Raw genomic sequence first — 16,123 nt, 5'->3', positions numbered from 1 at the left:
ATACCTGCCCGCCGCCCTGCCTGCTGTAGGACTTCAGGCCACCTGTGCTGGGGCCTGGCGTGAAGCAGCGCAGACCTCCATCCTGTGCTGGCCTCAGTTTCCCCACTGACACTAACGCTAGCTGCCAGCGTCAGCACTCACATGCCCCGCCCCCACCCCACCCCTGATCACTGGGCCTGGAACCCCAACCTCTCCTCTTCCTCCTTCCGGCCCCGTGCCTGGGCAGGCTGTGCCTGGCGCTTACTCCTGACCCTCCAGGATCCGTAGTGGGGAGGGTAGGGGAAAGGCAGCTGGTGCGGCCTCCCTCAGCGCCTCCCTGTCAATGCCCCATCTCAGAGCTCCGCTTTCCTGGAAAGCCCCAGGTTGCCAACGCAAACGGCGTTTCCTAGCAGGCTTGCCTGCAGGCTGGAGCCAAATTTCAAGGTCACGTGTTCGAGAGAGAAAGATGAAGAGGGAGGTTTGCAGGGGTCAGGCCGGAGTAAGCTCCTTGCAGCCTCACGTCCAGAGCCAGGACCTGCAGGGTCCACCCCTCCACACACTCACTCCAGGCTGACACTTGCCCTGCAGCAGCACACAACTTTCACTGCTGGGAAGTCCCTCGCACATCTAACCCAAATATCTCAAGCTGTAGAACAAGCTTTGGCCTTTCTTTATCTGCCAGGGCACAGGCTTGCTTAGAACAGGACAAAGCAGTGCCCACCCCTGCGGGGCAAAGCTCACTAGGCACATGAGGCCAGGGCCCCTGGGGAAACGGGGTTGAAGTTTGTTTTGCTCTGTAACCACAGTGGTGGGCCTTCCCGGTTCAGACCTGCCTCAGTCTCCCCGTTGGTACAGTGGGCAGGAAAAGGGAGTCACCACAGAACCTCTGGCCAGCCCCTGGGTGGGTGGGGACACAGACCTTCTGTCTGAAGTCAACTTGGCCCCGCCCCTCCTTAGAGAGATACCATTTTAATTCATGTTTATTTTAAAAATAAATACTCTGTTCTTCATTTTCACATTCAGGTGGGCGGGACAGTTAGGCAGGGAGGCCTTCCCGGGTGGGCAGTACCAAAGGGAACTTCTGCGCCAAACCCTCCTCCAAATGCCTGGAATGCCTCTCAGGCTTGCTGGCATGCCTGGCATGACCTCCTCCTGGCCACCAGAAGGAGGAGGATGGATGGTCCACCACGGGGGGCTTCAGGCCTGGGGTTGGGCTGAGGCTGCCTTCCGGGTACCCCAGCTTGGGGCTCGGTGCCAGGGGAAGGTGGCCGCCCTCCGTCCACCGGGGTCCGCCCCCTCGCAGGCCAGCAGCACTATATGCAGGTAACCAGCACGTCTATGGAGGTGGACAACTCGATCTCCTCGAAGAGCACGCGGCCCCCGGCGGCCCCGGAGCCGCCGGCCTTGGCCGCAGCCCTCAGCAGGGCCTGGGCGTGGCGCAGGAAGTGCTGGTTCCGACGACGGCCCAGTCGGCGCAGCGCCAGGATGGCCAGCACGTGGTCCCGCCTGCAGAGATACGCAGGCCCCCGCTGCAGACTCGACAGCTACAGTGACACCCAGGACCCCAGGGCGAGGGGAACCCCGGGGCTCGGACTGGAAGCATTAGGGCACCCAGCATTCCTGGGGGGTGCCTGGGTCTTGAAGGGTGCAAAGACCGGCGGAGACGGGAAGAAGCAAGCCTGATGGGAACGGCCTCTGAGGCCCAGGCAGAGGTTCCGGAAACCTAGTGCACCGAGGGAGGCAGCAGGGGGCCGCGATGCCGATGAGGCAATGACGGAGCGGGGGCAGGCAGGGGAGTCAGAGCCTCTTCCCCTGAGAACCGTGCTGGGGAGCCCAGGCCCAGCAGCAAGCAGAGAGGCACGTGGGGGTGGGAGGCTTGGCCCAGTGTGCCGCCCCTCCCGCCCCGAGCACCCCAAGGAGCTGGAAGCACTGTCTCCCAGCAAGGGAGGGCCGACCAGCCTGCACAGGGAAGCCCCGAAGGTCCAAAGGGGAACCTTCCGCCTATGCGCAGTTACTCTGAATCAAGGCCAAACAGACGGCACAGGCTGGGATCAGAGGATTCTCCGGTGGGGCGGGGCGGGGCGGGGCAGGGGACCGGGAAGGGGCTAGGCCCGGGCTTTCTGTAGCCTCCCCATCCTGGAATCTCCAAGGCCATGGAGAGATTCAGCTGGGATTTCCACGTGCGTGATGACTCAGCACCCCCCAAACACACACCCTAGGATCAAAGCCTTCTTCCTCCTGGCAGGTGTCGGGGCTTCCAGAAAGGGCTTTCTCCCGGAGCTGGGGGCCTGTGCCTTCCCCTAAGACTCGCTGGAGGAAGGGCTCCGGCTCCCTTCAGACTCCAGGGACCACAAGAGCGAATGAGGACGGCGAGATTAGAACACCGGGGAAGGGCAGAGACGATCCCACCAGGGCCCCCACAGCCTGGGGGTCCGGGGCCCGCAGGTCGCGCCGCCCGCACCTGCGCACGGAGGCCGGGGCTCGTCCGAGCCCCGCCGAGAGGCCCCTTCCCTGTCTCCCGTCTCCAGAACCAGCTCCGTGTACAAACCTGATGTCGGGGTAGCTTTTGATGAGCGTCTCCAGGTGCCGCCCTATGTCGTCTTTGTAAGTCTCGCCCAGTATGTCAGCCACGCACGGGATAGCCTGGCCCAGCCACGTGGCCTCGGAGCCCTGCGGAGACGCGGGCGCGGTGGGCCACCCTCGCCTCCAGCCCCCTTCCCGCCCCCACCTGCAGCCCCTCGGTTAGTGCCCGGTTTAGCCCTCCTGCAGCCACCACCGCGGCCCCACCGGGACCGCCTCCGGCCCCGCGGAAGGGGACGTGGCCCCGGCTCAGGATTCCTCTTCCCTCCCCAGGACACGGCGCAGAGGAGGTTTTCCGTGTCTGCTCAGGTGGGTGAGCCCAGATCCCGCGGGGAAGGCCTGCCTGGCATCAGACGGGGAGTCGGGGATCAGCGGCCCAGATGAAGGGTGTCTGTGTGGGGAGGACATGCCTGAGCTCGCTCTGCTGGGGGTGGGGTGGAGGAGAGGTCCGACACAGTCCCCACCCATCAGACGAGGCTGTGACCCTCATCCATCCCCTACACCGCCCACAAAGTACATGCAAATCAACGCAAATATATGCAACGTGTCCTCCCCATCTGGCCCTGCCCCGGCACGCGGAGAGTGGGGCGAACCGCACGCCAAAGCCCGCACACCGGGAGTCTCTTACAGGGGGCGAGATGAAACCAGACTGAGGGGGCGCTACTGGAGGGTCCGCGGGCTGGAGAACCCCCAAGAAGGCCAGCGCCCCGGGGCAGTTGGGCGATGCTCCTACCAAGCCCTGGAAGGTGCTGCTGATGGCCTGTGCCTCAAGGCCCATCTTCTGAGAGCCGCTCCGGCGGTCTGCACCCCGGAGCCGCTCGCGGGGTCTCAGGGCCTGCTCCAGGTACTCGCGGACAACATAGCGGTGCACCTCCTGCAGAGTCTCCTGAGGGGGGAAGCAGGGTCACAGGGAGGAGCCCTGGGCACACCCCCACCAGCACCCGCCCCCCCGCCATACCTGGGCCAGGGGTGGGGCCATGTGCTCCAGGAGGCCCGAGAAGGCCACCACCTTGTCCATGAGGGGCTGCAGCAGGTCCTGGGTCAGCCAGGCCTTGGTGCACAGGACCCTGAAGAGCGGCTGGGGGCAGAGGGGTGGGCAGTCTGCCAAGAGCTGACCCCCAGCACCCACTAGACCCTCCCCTGGGCACCCAGGGCATGGCTCCGGACAGGGGCGATTCAGGCCAAAGGTCGAGCTGGCATCCGAAAGAAAGTCTGGGGAGCTGACCCCCTTTTCTAGGGTATCTTGGGGACAGCCCCTCTCCTGGCTCTACACCTTTCCCTGAGACTGCCTCCTCCAGGCCCGGAGGCCCTGTGGGCAAAGTTGGAGTTTGAGCCTCTAGCCAGGCCTTGCCTCGGGAGTCCTGGGGGCGCCTTGAGGGGCTGGATGAGGTGCCATTCCCTGGATGCACCCTCTCTGAGGAGAGGGTCCTCAGAGAGTCTCAGAGTTTGTCTCTGAGAGGAGACTGAAAGCGTTAGTCGCTTAGTCATGTCTGACTCTTTGTGACCGCATGGACTGTAGCTCTGTCCATGGGATTCTCCAGGTAAGTATATTAAAGTGGGTTGCCATTCCCTTCTCCAGGGGATCTTCCTCATCCAGGGATGGAACCTGGGTGTCCTGCAATTATAGGTGGATTCTTTACCATTGAGCCACCAGAGAAGCCCAAGGAGAGTGAAGGACGAAGGTAATTGTTTCCCAACTGTTCTTGCTCAGCTGGGAATATGTCTGGGTTCCCTGCCTGCGCCCGAAACACCACCCTAACACGCCCCTATGGTAAATGAGTGCTGTGACTTGGGTCCCAGGCTCAGGACACAGGGCGCACCTGCTGGGCTAGGAAAGTGGGGAGAGAAGGGCCCGCCCCCTCACCTGCACAGCGCTCTGCAAGCCCTGGAGCAGCTGCTTCTGAAAGGCACGGGCGGCAGCCCCCAGGGCCTTCTCCAGCTCTCCAAAGCTTTCTGGGAACTTGGCCAGAAGGTGAGTCCTGGGGAGGGGGAGGGGCCAGGAGGGGGCAAAGTGGGCAAGGGGTCACGGCCTGGCATACAGCCGTGAAGGCTGGGTGCCACCCCAGCTCCGATCACTCAGACTATAGTGTGAGGGGCAGCCCCCTGGGGCAGCACAGTGGAGAAGACCTGGGAGTGGTCACGTGAGGGGGCAGCACTGCACCTGGGAGCCGAGCACAGGGGGGTGGGCCAGGGAGTGTTCGAGGTCCCACCGCATGGCAGGGCCCCCCTGTGGCAGGGCTGAGCCAGACCTCCATCCCTCCTGGTGACAGAACAGTGCAGCACAGCCCTTCCTGGCCCAGAGGTCCTGCTCAGATGTTCGTGAGAGTCGCTCAGTCGTGTCCGACTCTTTGTGACCCCGTGACTGTAGCCCGCCAGGCTCCTCTGTCCACGGGATTCTCCAGGCCAGAATACTGGAGTGGGTTTCCATTTGCTTCTCCAGAGGATCTTCCCGAGCCCGGGGATTAACCCAGGCCTCCTACATTGCAGGTGGATTCTTTATCCTCTGAGCTCCCAGGGAAGCCCTTTGAGCCTCATAACTGCCTCTCCAAATATCACAATGTCCCCATTTCATCATTGAGGAGGCAGGGCTAGGCTCTCCCAGTTTGCAGGCCAGGGACACAGAAGTGAAATCTCTCAGTCGAGTCCAACTCTTGGTGACCCCATGGACTGTAGCTCGCCAGGCTCCTCCATCCATGGGATTTTCCTGGCAAGAGTACTCGAGTGGGTTGCCATTTCCTTCTCCAGAAAGACAGGCTAAATTTCTACCAGGGGCTTGACCAGAGATGGCCTACACCAGAGTCCCCTGTGCCCACAACCAGCCTGGCACAGTCTAGGGACAAGAGTGTTAGAGATCCAGCGCCTTATCACGGTCGTGCTTTGGGTTCCCAGGTGCAGCAAGTACTGCCTGCGTGACCGAGGACCAGCGGCGATGCCTCTCTGAGCCCCCACACTGCAGTCCCGTCTGGCCGTGGGGACATCACACCATCAGCAGTAGCTGATGCATCTTCAGCTGGGGGACACTACGGCTTGGCCTGGGCTGAAGGCTCTGGCAGCCCACAGCGGAGGGCCACTGCCCCCTGAGGCAGAGGAACCCAAGCCCTGGCACCAGCAAGGCCCTGGGGATTGGGGAAGGGGGAGTGTCAGGGAGGGCTTCCAAGAAGAGAGAGGGTCCCTAAAAGGAAGAAGGCTGAGCGGGATGAAGGGAGGAGAGCATGGAGCCCTGTGTGGCAAGGATGAGCTGGGCAAGGGTGGCTGGAACCTTGGCCTCTGCTCAGCCCTGAAGCTCCCCGCGTCCCTGCCAGGGCCTCAGCTCTGCGGGGCCAAGGGAGGACCCTACAGCGGGGACAGGGGCGGGGACGAGCACGGAGAGGGGGTCCCCTCCGGGAGGCCTCCAGGCAAGGCCTCCAAGGGGCCGCAGGGTCGGTGTCTGCGTCGCGGTTCCCAGGGCTCTCTCGCCCCCTGCCGGTCGCGCTGGGCACCGCGGGACAAACCCACCTGAGCTCCTGGCAGGCATTGATGCTGGCGCACAGGTTAGGCTCGCTCACCGCCCCCGATTCCAGAAAAGCCTTTTCGTACCTGGGGAGCGGGGTACGCAGGGGCCTTGGAGACTCTCCCTGGCTGCTAAGACCCCGAGTCCGCCCTCCAGGCTTCTCCCTCCCAGTTGTCCAGAGTCTCGGATTCCGAGGAAACAGGATGGGTGGGTTCCTCCCCAGGGACAACCAGTGTCCACACCCTGGCCACCCCACCCACCACATCCCGGCCCAGGATTCGCCCGCACTTTTGCAGGAAGAGCCCCAGCGCCCGGGCGCAGATCCCCAACGTGGTGGCCTCCAGCTCTGCGGAGATGGCGCCGGCCGCCTTCACATGCTCCGCCACTAGCTGCGAACGAGCGCGTCTGAGCCCTGGGTCCCGATGGCCCCAGCGCCCACCTCGTGGCGGAGGGACATCTCCACCCTCCTCGCTCTGCCTCCCCGTCTCGGCTCTGACTTCCAGGGGCCCCGATTTCCCAGGGGTCAGCCCTCCCAGCTCCGCACACCCACAGGGTCCCCCCCGCTAAGCTGGGAGCTGTGGCCTTGCTCTCCCAGCTTGGCTATGAGACCCGAGGACCTCTGACCGCGTCCCCACGTGGGGCCTCAGGCTCCTGTCCGATGGGGAGAGGCAGTTGTGACTGTGACTTTTAGGAGAGTCTCCACTGCCCGAGGCCCAAACACACATCTTTCCCTCCAGCGCACCATGCAGACGTCGAAGGACAGCGACGTGTGGTAGAGGCCCTGCAGCACGTCGGGGGCGTCCGCAGCCGCCCAGCGACTCTGCTCCAGCTGCAGGATGCCATCGAAGCAGCTTGAGATTTTGGTCTGTAGGGCCAGGGAAGGGGCCACGGTGAGTGAGACCCTCCCAGGAGGGAGGCCCCCCCTACCTCCAGGCTCTAAGGCGCACCCTTAGAGACAAGGGCACCCCTGCCAGGACACAGGCCCATGCACGAGGCCGCAGGGCGCAGAGAGGCTCGGGCCCTGGGCACTGCGCCTCCCTAGCCTGCTGGCATTGACCACCCTCTACCTGGACCCCGCCCCCTCCGGCCCGGCCCCGGTCTCACCTCCAGGAAGCTGGTGTAGTCGTCCTCCAGTCGGGCCCACACTTCCGGTGCCAGGAGCGGGGGCAGCGGCTCCGAGGGCAGAGCCTGGTCCTGGGAGCCCAGGAAATCAGGACTGGAAGGCAGGGCGGGGCCTGAAGGTCGGGGCGGGACTCTGATGCCACTGCGGCTGCCCCCACTGCCCTCTGCCTTGGCTCAAAGCCTAAGGCCATCGCTGTGAGGCCCAGAATCTGGGATTCCATTCACACGCCTGGCCCGCCACCCCGCCCTCCAGGATTCCGTGCCAAACGCCCCTCCGCCCAACTTCCCACCTCAGGATTTCCTGGCTAAGCAGTCAGCGGAGCGTGCCCCGAAAGCATAAAGATGGCAGTCCGGATGGACCTCCACCAGCTTGCTTCGGGAGTGACCTCCACCCTCACGCTCGGGTTCACCCAAGATTGAGCTCTAAACGTCCCCAGGATCTTGCAGTTCTGGATCCAGCTAGGATCCAGCCCACACCGGGGCGGGTGCCTGTCTGCAGCCACACAGAATATTAAGGAGCCCAGCACTTTGGCGCCCCCTCCAACTGCCCGTCTGTCTGGGGAGCTGGGGAGCGCTCAGGGGAACGGGCGACCCACCCCATCACCTTCTGCACAGCCCTGAACCGAGGTGTCCATCCAAAGCAAGAGTGGGGGTGAAAGCCAGCCCTCAAGGAGCGCGGTGAGCCCGTGGTTGTGTTCAGCCTGGAGGAGGCGCCCTTGGCCAGTTCACTCAAAGGCCCCACGTGGACTAGGGGGGACTCACTGGGCTCACCGCCTCGGAAGCAACCCCGCCCGGAGCGCTTTCCAGCTTCGGAACCCGAGAGGGAGAGCACCAGGGTCTGGGATGGGGAAGAGAGAATGTCAAAGGGCTCCCGGATCGGATCTTGGGTGCCTAACAGCCAGCACTCTCCTGGGGAGGAAAAGGTGCCCTGTGCCCTTCAGAGCAGGTTCCTGAAGGCTTCGCGCGCGGGCAGTGCCAGCCCCTCCTTGCCCTCGCCCCACCCCGCGGCCTCCGGCCCGGGCTTCACCTGCTGTAGACGTTGGCGACCCAGTCCAGCAGCACGTAGAGCTGCTCGCAGCCGCGGGCGTCGTGCGCGAGCTCCTGGAGGCGCCTGGCCACCGCGCCGTGGAAGGCACGCAGGTAGGCCTCCCACGCCGGGAAGCCGGCGGCCGCGTAAGCGGGGTGCACCTCCCGCTGCACCTTCTGCAGGTCGCGGCGAACCAAAGCGCCGAGTTCGGCCAGGAGCCGCGCCAAGTCGGGGGCAGCATCGGCCGCCCCCGGGGCCTCCCCCGCGCCCGCCTGCCGCACGCGCTCCTCCGCGCTCCGCCGCACGGCGTCCTCCCAGTACTGGCGCCAGCGGCGCGGCGTGCGCAGAAAGTCGCCGTCTGCGGGGGGCTCCGGGTGGGCCTCCTCTTCCGCGCGCACCACTCGGGCCAGTTCCTCGAGCGCGGCCGCGTCCACGCCATCCGGGCCCAGCGTCTCGCGCACGATAGCGCCGATCTCCGCGGCCAGCCCGTCGTAGTGCAGGCACACGTCCATGGCACGCCGCGCGAAGCCCGTGGGGTCCTGCTGGAAGGTGCACGAGGCTTTCTCGGCCACTAGCCCCGTCTCCAGGTGCCGCAGCTGCTCGAAGGCAGCCAGGAGTTGCCGCTCAGAGATGAGGTCGGCCACGGATGTGCCTTTTGCAAGGTCGGGCGAGAAGAGGGCCAGTGAAGGGGGCGCTCCAGGTAGGCCTGTCGGCCCCGACCCTACACACCCCGGGCTGGGCTGCCTGGCTCCAGAGCGCTACGGAAGGCCTGCTCCAGGAGCAAGGGACCCGACTGCCCTATGTCCTTCGGAATTGCCTTTGAAGAGGCAGATCCCAGGTCCCAAGCCTGGTTCAGATCGTGCCTGGGATGGGTCCTACCTCCCCTTGCCTTCAGCCCCTACATCAGCCACTGCTCCCTGCATGGAGCTGGACCTGGTGGCCTCCAGCGCAGTCCTGACTCAGGTCCTGTGGCGCCAGAGCTCGGGCTGGGCGTGCCCTTGGATGCCCAGGCTCCTGCCCGCGGTGTCCAGCTTCAGCCTTTCTTGTTCCCCGCTCTGGGCCAGCCTCCACCCCCGGGAGACCTCCACCTTCGCCTGCACGCCCTTTTCAGGGCTCATGTCCTGGGTGGCCCCCTAATCTCGCCTCCGGAGGGTCACAGGCACCCTCCGTGATCCTGTGATCTGACTGGGCCAGTGCCTTGTCCACCAGTCCGGTTTGGCCAGGAGCCAGGCTGTGGAAGCCCATGGAGTTCTGGGGCCCTGCAGATCTGGGTTCAAATCTCATTTTTCCACTTCCCAGCTGTGAGACGTGAGGCAAGTTACTTAACCTCTCTGAGCCTCACTTTTCTCCACTGCCCATGTTGAAACGCTGGAAGAATTTTACCCTGCAGTTGTGCCGGGGCAGGGGTTTGGAGTGGCTGGGGAGGGTAACCCATCAAGAAGCCTGGGCCCCGCCCCCACCTCTCTGGCCTTGGTTTCCTCCTCTGCTCAGTGAGGGGGGTTGGGGAGCCCTCACCTTCGGCTTCCGCAGGCCCCTCCCGCGTGGACGACCGCCGGCTAACACCTTCCTTGGCCTTGGAGGACCCCTTCCTGCCGCAGGCCGGCCCTGGCTCCGAGGTCGACCCGGTCTGGTCCCCGGCAGGGCCGTTGTCTGGAGTGCGCCGCAAAGACCCGAACAGGAAGCGGCCGCTGAGCCTGAGCAGCCTTGCATCCCCCCGAGGGGCTCGAACCGAGGCCCGTTGGCTTGCTCTCGAGAAGGCCCGCCGCAAGGTGCCCAGGCCAGGCCTGGAGCCCTCGTGCCCGGCGCCGGGCGCGTCCTCGCTACTCGCCCGCCGGGCGCCCTGGGCTGGGGTGTGCGGCTCCGCCGGCTCCTGGGGGCGGTGCGGCTCCGGCCCAGAGGCCTCTGTCTGCGGCAACGGCATCTTGGCGGCAGCGGAGCTGGGGGTGAAAGGGAAGCTCAGGAAGCCGGGGCGGGGTGGCTGTGGGGCGACCAGTCTCCGGGAGCACACACCGAAACCCCATGAGATCCCGGGGGGCGTGTGGGGGCCCAGGCGCTGGTCAGGGAAGCTTCCCCCTGCCTCCCCGGGCCAGAGGTGACCCCAAAGCTGTCAAAAGGAACTGTCACCAGGCAGCTTCCGTGGCCTGAGCCGTCTTTGTGCCAGGATGCAGCTACTTCTGCAGACACGGCGGACAGCTACTTCTATCAGGAAGCCTCCCCTGACACCATTTTCCATGACGGTCTCCCCTGAGTACCCACCCGCGCTGGGTCTGCCAGGCCAGACCCTCCCACCAGAGCTGGAGAGGGAAACAAAGCTGCAGATTCTGGGTCTCAGCCCAGCCCGCAGCCCACAGTCCCCAGAGTGGGCCCAGCAACCACGTCCAGGGCTTCCTGAACCATGAGTCCTGAGGCCTAGCGGGTCCACCCCCTCCACAGCCCCTTCATGCCCCCCTCACTCCTCAGCTCACCCCCTTTCAGCCATCAGGCTCACTGCTTCTGCTCAAAGCGGAGCTCAACGGCCCCCAAGGAGGACGTCCACCCCTTTCCCTGGGTGTCCCAGCACTGGACGGGGGTGGGGTCAGGCTGGAGGGGGCTGGCCCAGGCCACCAGGGGCTTATCGGGGCCTTGCAGCCCACAAGGAAGGCTGTGGGAGGGGCCATGGTTCTATATTTAACCAGGGGCTGGAGGCTCCCAACTCTCTTCCCCGATGCCCCCCGTGTAGAGGACAGGGACGGGGTCTCCAGGGCGTGCGGGCCTGGGCGCAGGGCCCTCACCACCGCCAGGCTGCCCCAGGCTCCGCTCACTCCCCACCCCCTTTCAGCCCCACCTGGCTGTTGGGGAAAAAGAAGAGAAACTTCTTGGCCTGCTGGGACCTCCCACCCACCCCACTGTGTAAAGACAAGTTGAAGGTGGTGGGGGCCAGCAAGTTCTCACTTCAGTCCAAGGAACTAGGGCCCAAAAGAGGGCAGGACCTGCTGAAATCACTGACCAACCAGAGGCTGAGCACCCCTCTTCCCCCGGCCACCCCCACCACGGGGACAAAGGCCAGGCTGGAGCCAGCACCTGAGCCTTGGGTGATATTGGGCTGGAGCGGCCTCTCCCCAGGCCTCGGTGTGCCTGGGGTGATTGACACCAGGACGGGCAGGGCCCAGCCCCTAACCCACCCCCCTCCCCCCGCATGCCAGCAAGATGTCTGTCCAGGGGACAGACAGGCAGGGGGTCACTGAGGCCTACCTTCCTCTCCCAGAGGCGGCTGAGCAGCTGGAAGGAGGCTGCCCGGAGGGAGGGGCCGGCCCAGGTGCTCCATGCGGGCCTTATCAGCCCCGCCCCGGCCACAGGTCCTGGTTCTCCCAGATGCCAGGACTCAGGGACCGTGCCCTCAGATCAGCCCCAACACAGCAGGGAGCATCGTGCCAGCGGCCGTCTGTCTCTCCCGCCCCCACCCTCCACCGTGCCCCCCAGCGCCCAGCAGGGGCAGGAGTGGTGATGCAGGATCCATTCCAGCCGGGCCCAGCCTGCCCCGCTCTGGGCTCTGTCTCCAGGGAGTGTGGGGGCAGGACGAGCCAGACTACCTTGGTTGGCAAGAGCTCACACTTAGTAAGCACCTACTGTATGCTCAGTCCAATGCCTGGCACGTGTCAGATCTCCATGACAACAAAGTGACAGGGTGTCATTCACCTCACTTCATAGATAAGGGAACAGGCTCAGAGAGGGGCAGGGTCTTGCCTTAAGCCACACAGCTCAGGGGCGGGGAGTCAGGATCAGCCCAGATCTGGCTAGGAAGCTGGGAGCAGAGGCTGAACCCTGTCTCCCAGTACCAGCAGCCCAGCATTGCTGCCCAGGGAACCCTTTCTCCTGGCAGAGGGTCCGAAGGTGGGCAGGCTGCCAGATGCCAGGAGTGGCATCAGACTTGATTTCTCCCAGGAAGCTGAGGGGAAAATTCTGGGGGAAGAGGGGCAGCTGCCGGCTGGGTCTCACGGGAGGTAACAGAGGCAAAGACTTGAAACCCAGCCACCCTGCCTGACCACCTCGTCCCAAAGCCCATCGAGGGCCCCCTGGTGTTCCTCTGCCCCCTGCTCCCCGAATCCTGCTTCAGCAGCTTCCCAAGTCATTCTTGACCTTCACGAGGCACAAGTCAATCAGGTCACTCTCCTGCTTTAAACCCTTCCGTGGCTCCCCACAGCCTGGCATTTGAAGCCCCCTCACCCCCCATCATGGTCTGTACTTCTTCCAGCCTCACTCCTGGGCCTCCTGGGCCTGCACCCAGCCAGCCTCCCAGCTTCTGCTCAGGCAGATCTTTCTCCCAGCCTCTCCCTCTGCTCCCCACAGCTAACCTGGATTTCAGAAGCTGGGGTGCAGTTGCCTCCACCTCCGAGCAGTCCTTGGGCTGTTCTGTACCACCTGCCTGCTCATCAGGCCCCCGGACTGGCCCCCTGGTGATGGGGCCTCCTCACTGGCCTGGGGACCTCTGTCCATCCACCCCTCCGTCTCCCCGGAGGCAGCCTGCGGGGGCAGTGAGCCTTCAGTGTGAGGGTCACCCCTGCCTGTGCGGGCCCTCTCGGGCATCAGGCTGGTGTCTTCTGGGCTGCAGACTCCCTGCTGACTCTACCGTGGCCCCTGTCCCGGTCCTGCCTCCCCACCCATGGGGCCTCTTCCTGGTTGTCTTTCTCTCTGTTCTGTTGCCCTGAGTGTTCAGAGGCCCTGGCCCCTGCACCTTGGCCTCAGCTGAGCTTCAAGAGCCAGGAGACGCAGGCCTGGGCTGTGCCCTGAGGCCCATGTTCTCCAGGTCAGGGCATCGCGCCCACTGCAGGGCCAGGAGCAGGTGTGGGAGCACCACCCAGAGGCCATGCTTACCGGAAGCTCCCACCTGAGGCCACCCTGTCTGTGACCAAGTCAGGTCTGGGCTCCCCTCAGCACTGGGTATTTCCACCCCAGCTTCCCCCTGCTTTTCCCAGGCCTGCCTTCCTATAGCGGCCCCTCCCAGGTATCCCATCGCAGTCCCAATCTTGCCACCTCCCCAGGGCCTGGGCCAGCACCCCATCCTTCAAAGCTCCAAAGTAGCCAGCTGGGGCAGAGGACGGCGTCTCCCTCGTACCTCCCCCATCACCTGGTCACAGGTCCTAACTGTACTCCTTCCTAGACCCCCTGGATTCCATCTCCTTAGAGGGGTCGGGGGTCTTGCCAGAATATAAACCTCCCTTAAAGCCCTTCTCTGCCGTGTAAGATTCTTCTGAAATAAGGAAGAAGACAAGCATGTGTGTTCTGAGGGCATTCAACATTTGCCTAGAAGAACTAGTTAAGTCAATAAGGCAAGAAAAATGAATAAGAGGTATAAATATTGGGAAGGACCTGATGAGAATGTCATTATTTGGAGGTGCTATGATTACCTGCTTAGAAATAGCTTTCTGAAACTCCAGAAAAGCCTATTTTCAAAAAGTTCTTAACAGGACATGGAACAATGGACTGGTTCAAAATTGGGAAAGGAGTACGTCAAGGCTGTATATTGTCAACCTGCTTATTTAATGTCTAAGCAGAGTCCATCGTGTGAAATGCTGGGGGAAGCACAACTGGAATCAAGATTGTTGGGAGAAATATCAATAAACTCAGCTAAGCAGATGATACCACCCTTATGGCAGAAAGTGAAGAAGAACTAGAGAGTCTCTTGACGAAGGTGAAACAGAGTGAAAAAACTGGCTTAAAATTCAGCATTCAAAAAATGAAGATCATGCCATCCAGTTCTATCACTTCATGGCAAATAGATGGGGAGAATGGAAACAGCAACAGTCTATTTTCTTGGGCTTCAATATCACTGCAGATGGTGACTGTAGCCGTGTAATTAAAAAACGCTTGGTCCTTGGAAGAAAAGCTATGACAAACCTAGACAGCATATTAAAAAGCAGAGACATTACTTTGCTGACAATTGTCTGTATATTCAAAGCTATGACTTTTCCAGTAGTCATGTATGGATGTGAGAGTTGGACCACAAAAAAGGCTGAGTGCCGAAGAATCGATGATTTTGAACTGTGGTGTTGGAGAAGACTCTTGAGTCTCTTGGACTGTAAGGAGATCAAAACCAGTGAATCCTAACGGAAATCAATCATGAATGATTTTTGGAAGGACTGATGCTGAAGGTGAAGTTCCAGTACTTTGGCCACCTGATGCAAAGAGTTGACTCATCAGAAAAGACCCTGATGCTGGGAAAGATTGAAGGCAGGAGGAGAAGGGGACGACAGAGGATGAGATAGTTGGATGGCATCACGGACTCAACGGACATAAATCTGAGAAACTCCAGGAGATGGTGAAGGACAGGGAGGCCTGGCCTGCTGTGGTCCATGGGGTGGCAGAGTCGGACACGACTGAGCGACTGAACAACAACAAAAGGGCACGTAAAAGCCTTCCCTTCTTGAGGCTTTCCTCGTAGCTCAGTGGGAGAGAATCCACCTGCCAACGCAAGAGAGATGGGTTCGATCCCTGATCCGGCAAGATCCCATATGCTGCGGGGCAACTGAGCCCTTGCACCCCAACTATTGAGCCTGTGCTCCAGAGCCCCGAACGGCAGGTACTGAAGCCCGCGTGCCTAGAACCTGTGCTCCACTGAGATGAGAGAGGCCTGCCCTCCACAGCGGAGCGCAGCCCCCACTGGCTAGAAACAGAGAAGTCCTGCAGCAGTGACGACCCAGCATAGCCAAAAACAAATAAATACCAACTAAAAAAGGCTTCCCTTAATACAGCAACCAGATAGAACCCTTTCCCCACCCCGCGCTGCCTTCCCCCTCAGGAGAAGCACACGCTCCTCCTTAGCTCGGCATTCAAGGCCGTACCTGGCTCCTCCAGTTTCTTCTACTCTCTCTCACTCACTGGCTCACCCACTCTGATCACTCGGATACACTCACGTGTCCTCCGCACCTTTGTACAGACTGTCCTCTCTGCCAACAGTGACCTCACCCTCACCTTCTCCAGCTGCTTCGCGGCTGCTTCACGGCTCAGCTCAGGTGGCTCCTCCGGCAAGAAGCCTTCCCCGACCCCCTGAGCCCCAGACCACAGTCAGGACCTCCTGCTCTGCGCCTGGTTCCTGACCTGCGCATGCCTCCTCCCATGACGGAGGGGCACTTCCAGGGTCGGGGGCATCTTCCCCTTGACCAGGAGCCCCCCAGGGCAGGGAGTGGGCCTGACCCAGCGTCCAACCATGGCAGGTGCCCAAGGAACACAGATAAGCAGTTTCATGTAGGCGCATCCGCCCTTGGGTGTGCAGCCACTTCTGTGACTGGTGTCCCCTGGGGTGTGTGCCTCGGCGGGTCTGTGAGTGGCTGTGTCCGTGCGTGTCCCTCTGTCTGCGTGTTTCCATGTCCCTGTCTGTCTGCTTCTATGTGTGTGTGCGCGTGCTCACTGAGACTTGAGCTGGCATTCTGGTCTGGGCTCTAAGCTGAAGCCGTTAGCCTGGAAGGCCACCGGCAGAACCGGAATTTTCCCTAAGCCCTTGAATCCCCACCTCCCGCGCACAACACCCCAGAGGTCCTCCTCCTCTGCCTGCGTGGACATACCTGCCGGGTGAGTAGACGCTGGGCCCCAGGCAGAGCGGGGCCACCAGGAGAAGCCGGCGGGGCCGGGCCCTCAGAGCGGGACCCGGGCGATGGGGCCTCTGGAGCAGCCAGGGGGACTGACCCACGGCTGGGGCTTTCCAGCTGCGGTCACACCGGCCGGCCCCCGCCCCACCCCCAGCCCCACCCCACCACGAGCCCTGCTTTCACTTTCAGATGTCCTCCCCCCTGCCCCCCACCCCCCGCCCTGCTCAGAGGCAATAAGGCCAACCTTTGATTCCTGCAGCAGTGGGGAGCCCAGCCCAAGCTCAGGTCAGGGGCCCTGGTGGCTGTCGGCTTAAAAAATATTCACAGCCTAGAAGTTGAGAGTTGCATGCCATTTGGTGGGAA

The 16,123-nt window shown here is 62.7% G+C and overlaps 1 protein-coding gene across 4 annotated transcripts; it reads right to left on the bottom strand.

Moving 5' to 3' along the window:
• Window positions 1-941: 941 nt before the first annotated feature.
• On the bottom strand, window positions 942-15,988 carry EXOC3L4 (exocyst complex component 3 like 4). 4 transcript variants are annotated; one of them, XM_024981803.2, is made up of 12 exons: window positions 15,737-15,986; window positions 9,714-10,135; window positions 8,199-8,850; window positions 7,154-7,265; window positions 6,792-6,914; window positions 6,338-6,438; window positions 6,055-6,135; window positions 4,424-4,538; window positions 3,518-3,637; window positions 3,293-3,445; window positions 2,528-2,649; window positions 942-1,485 (listed from the first exon to the last, which is right to left on the bottom strand). In XM_024981803.2, exons 2-12 carry the CDS (start codon window positions 10,117-10,119, stop codon window positions 1,293-1,295), a joined length of 2,178 nt encoding a protein of 725 aa, XP_024837571.1. In that variant the 5' UTR covers window positions 10,120-10,135; window positions 15,737-15,986; the 3' UTR covers window positions 942-1,292.
• Window positions 15,989-16,123: the final 135 nt, after the last annotated feature.

The sequence above is a fragment of the Bos taurus genome, chromosome 21, assembly GCF_002263795.3.
Source record: "Bos taurus isolate L1 Dominette 01449 registration number 42190680 breed Hereford chromosome 21, ARS-UCD2.0, whole genome shotgun sequence".
Taxonomy (NCBI): domain Eukaryota; kingdom Metazoa; phylum Chordata; class Mammalia; order Artiodactyla; family Bovidae; genus Bos; species Bos taurus.
Note: the sequence above shows the minus strand (reverse complement) of the source record. Positions and strands in the feature narration are given on the sequence as shown.

Excerpts from the sequence above, each read along its gene's own strand:
- EXOC3L4 (XM_024981803.2), bottom strand. The coding sequence starts at position 10,119 with ATGCCGTTGCCGCAGACAGAGGCCTCTGGGCCGGAGCCGCACCGCCCC. Across the intron at positions 4,539-6,054 it reads AATGCCTGCCAGGAGCTCAG|GACTCACCTTCTGGCCAAGT; the intron begins GTGGGTTTGTCC and ends CCCCCTCCCCAG. Across the intron at positions 3,446-3,517 it reads TGGCCCCACCCCTGGCCCAG|GAGACTCTGCAGGAGGTGCA; the intron begins GTATGGCGGGGG and ends TTCCCCCCTCAG.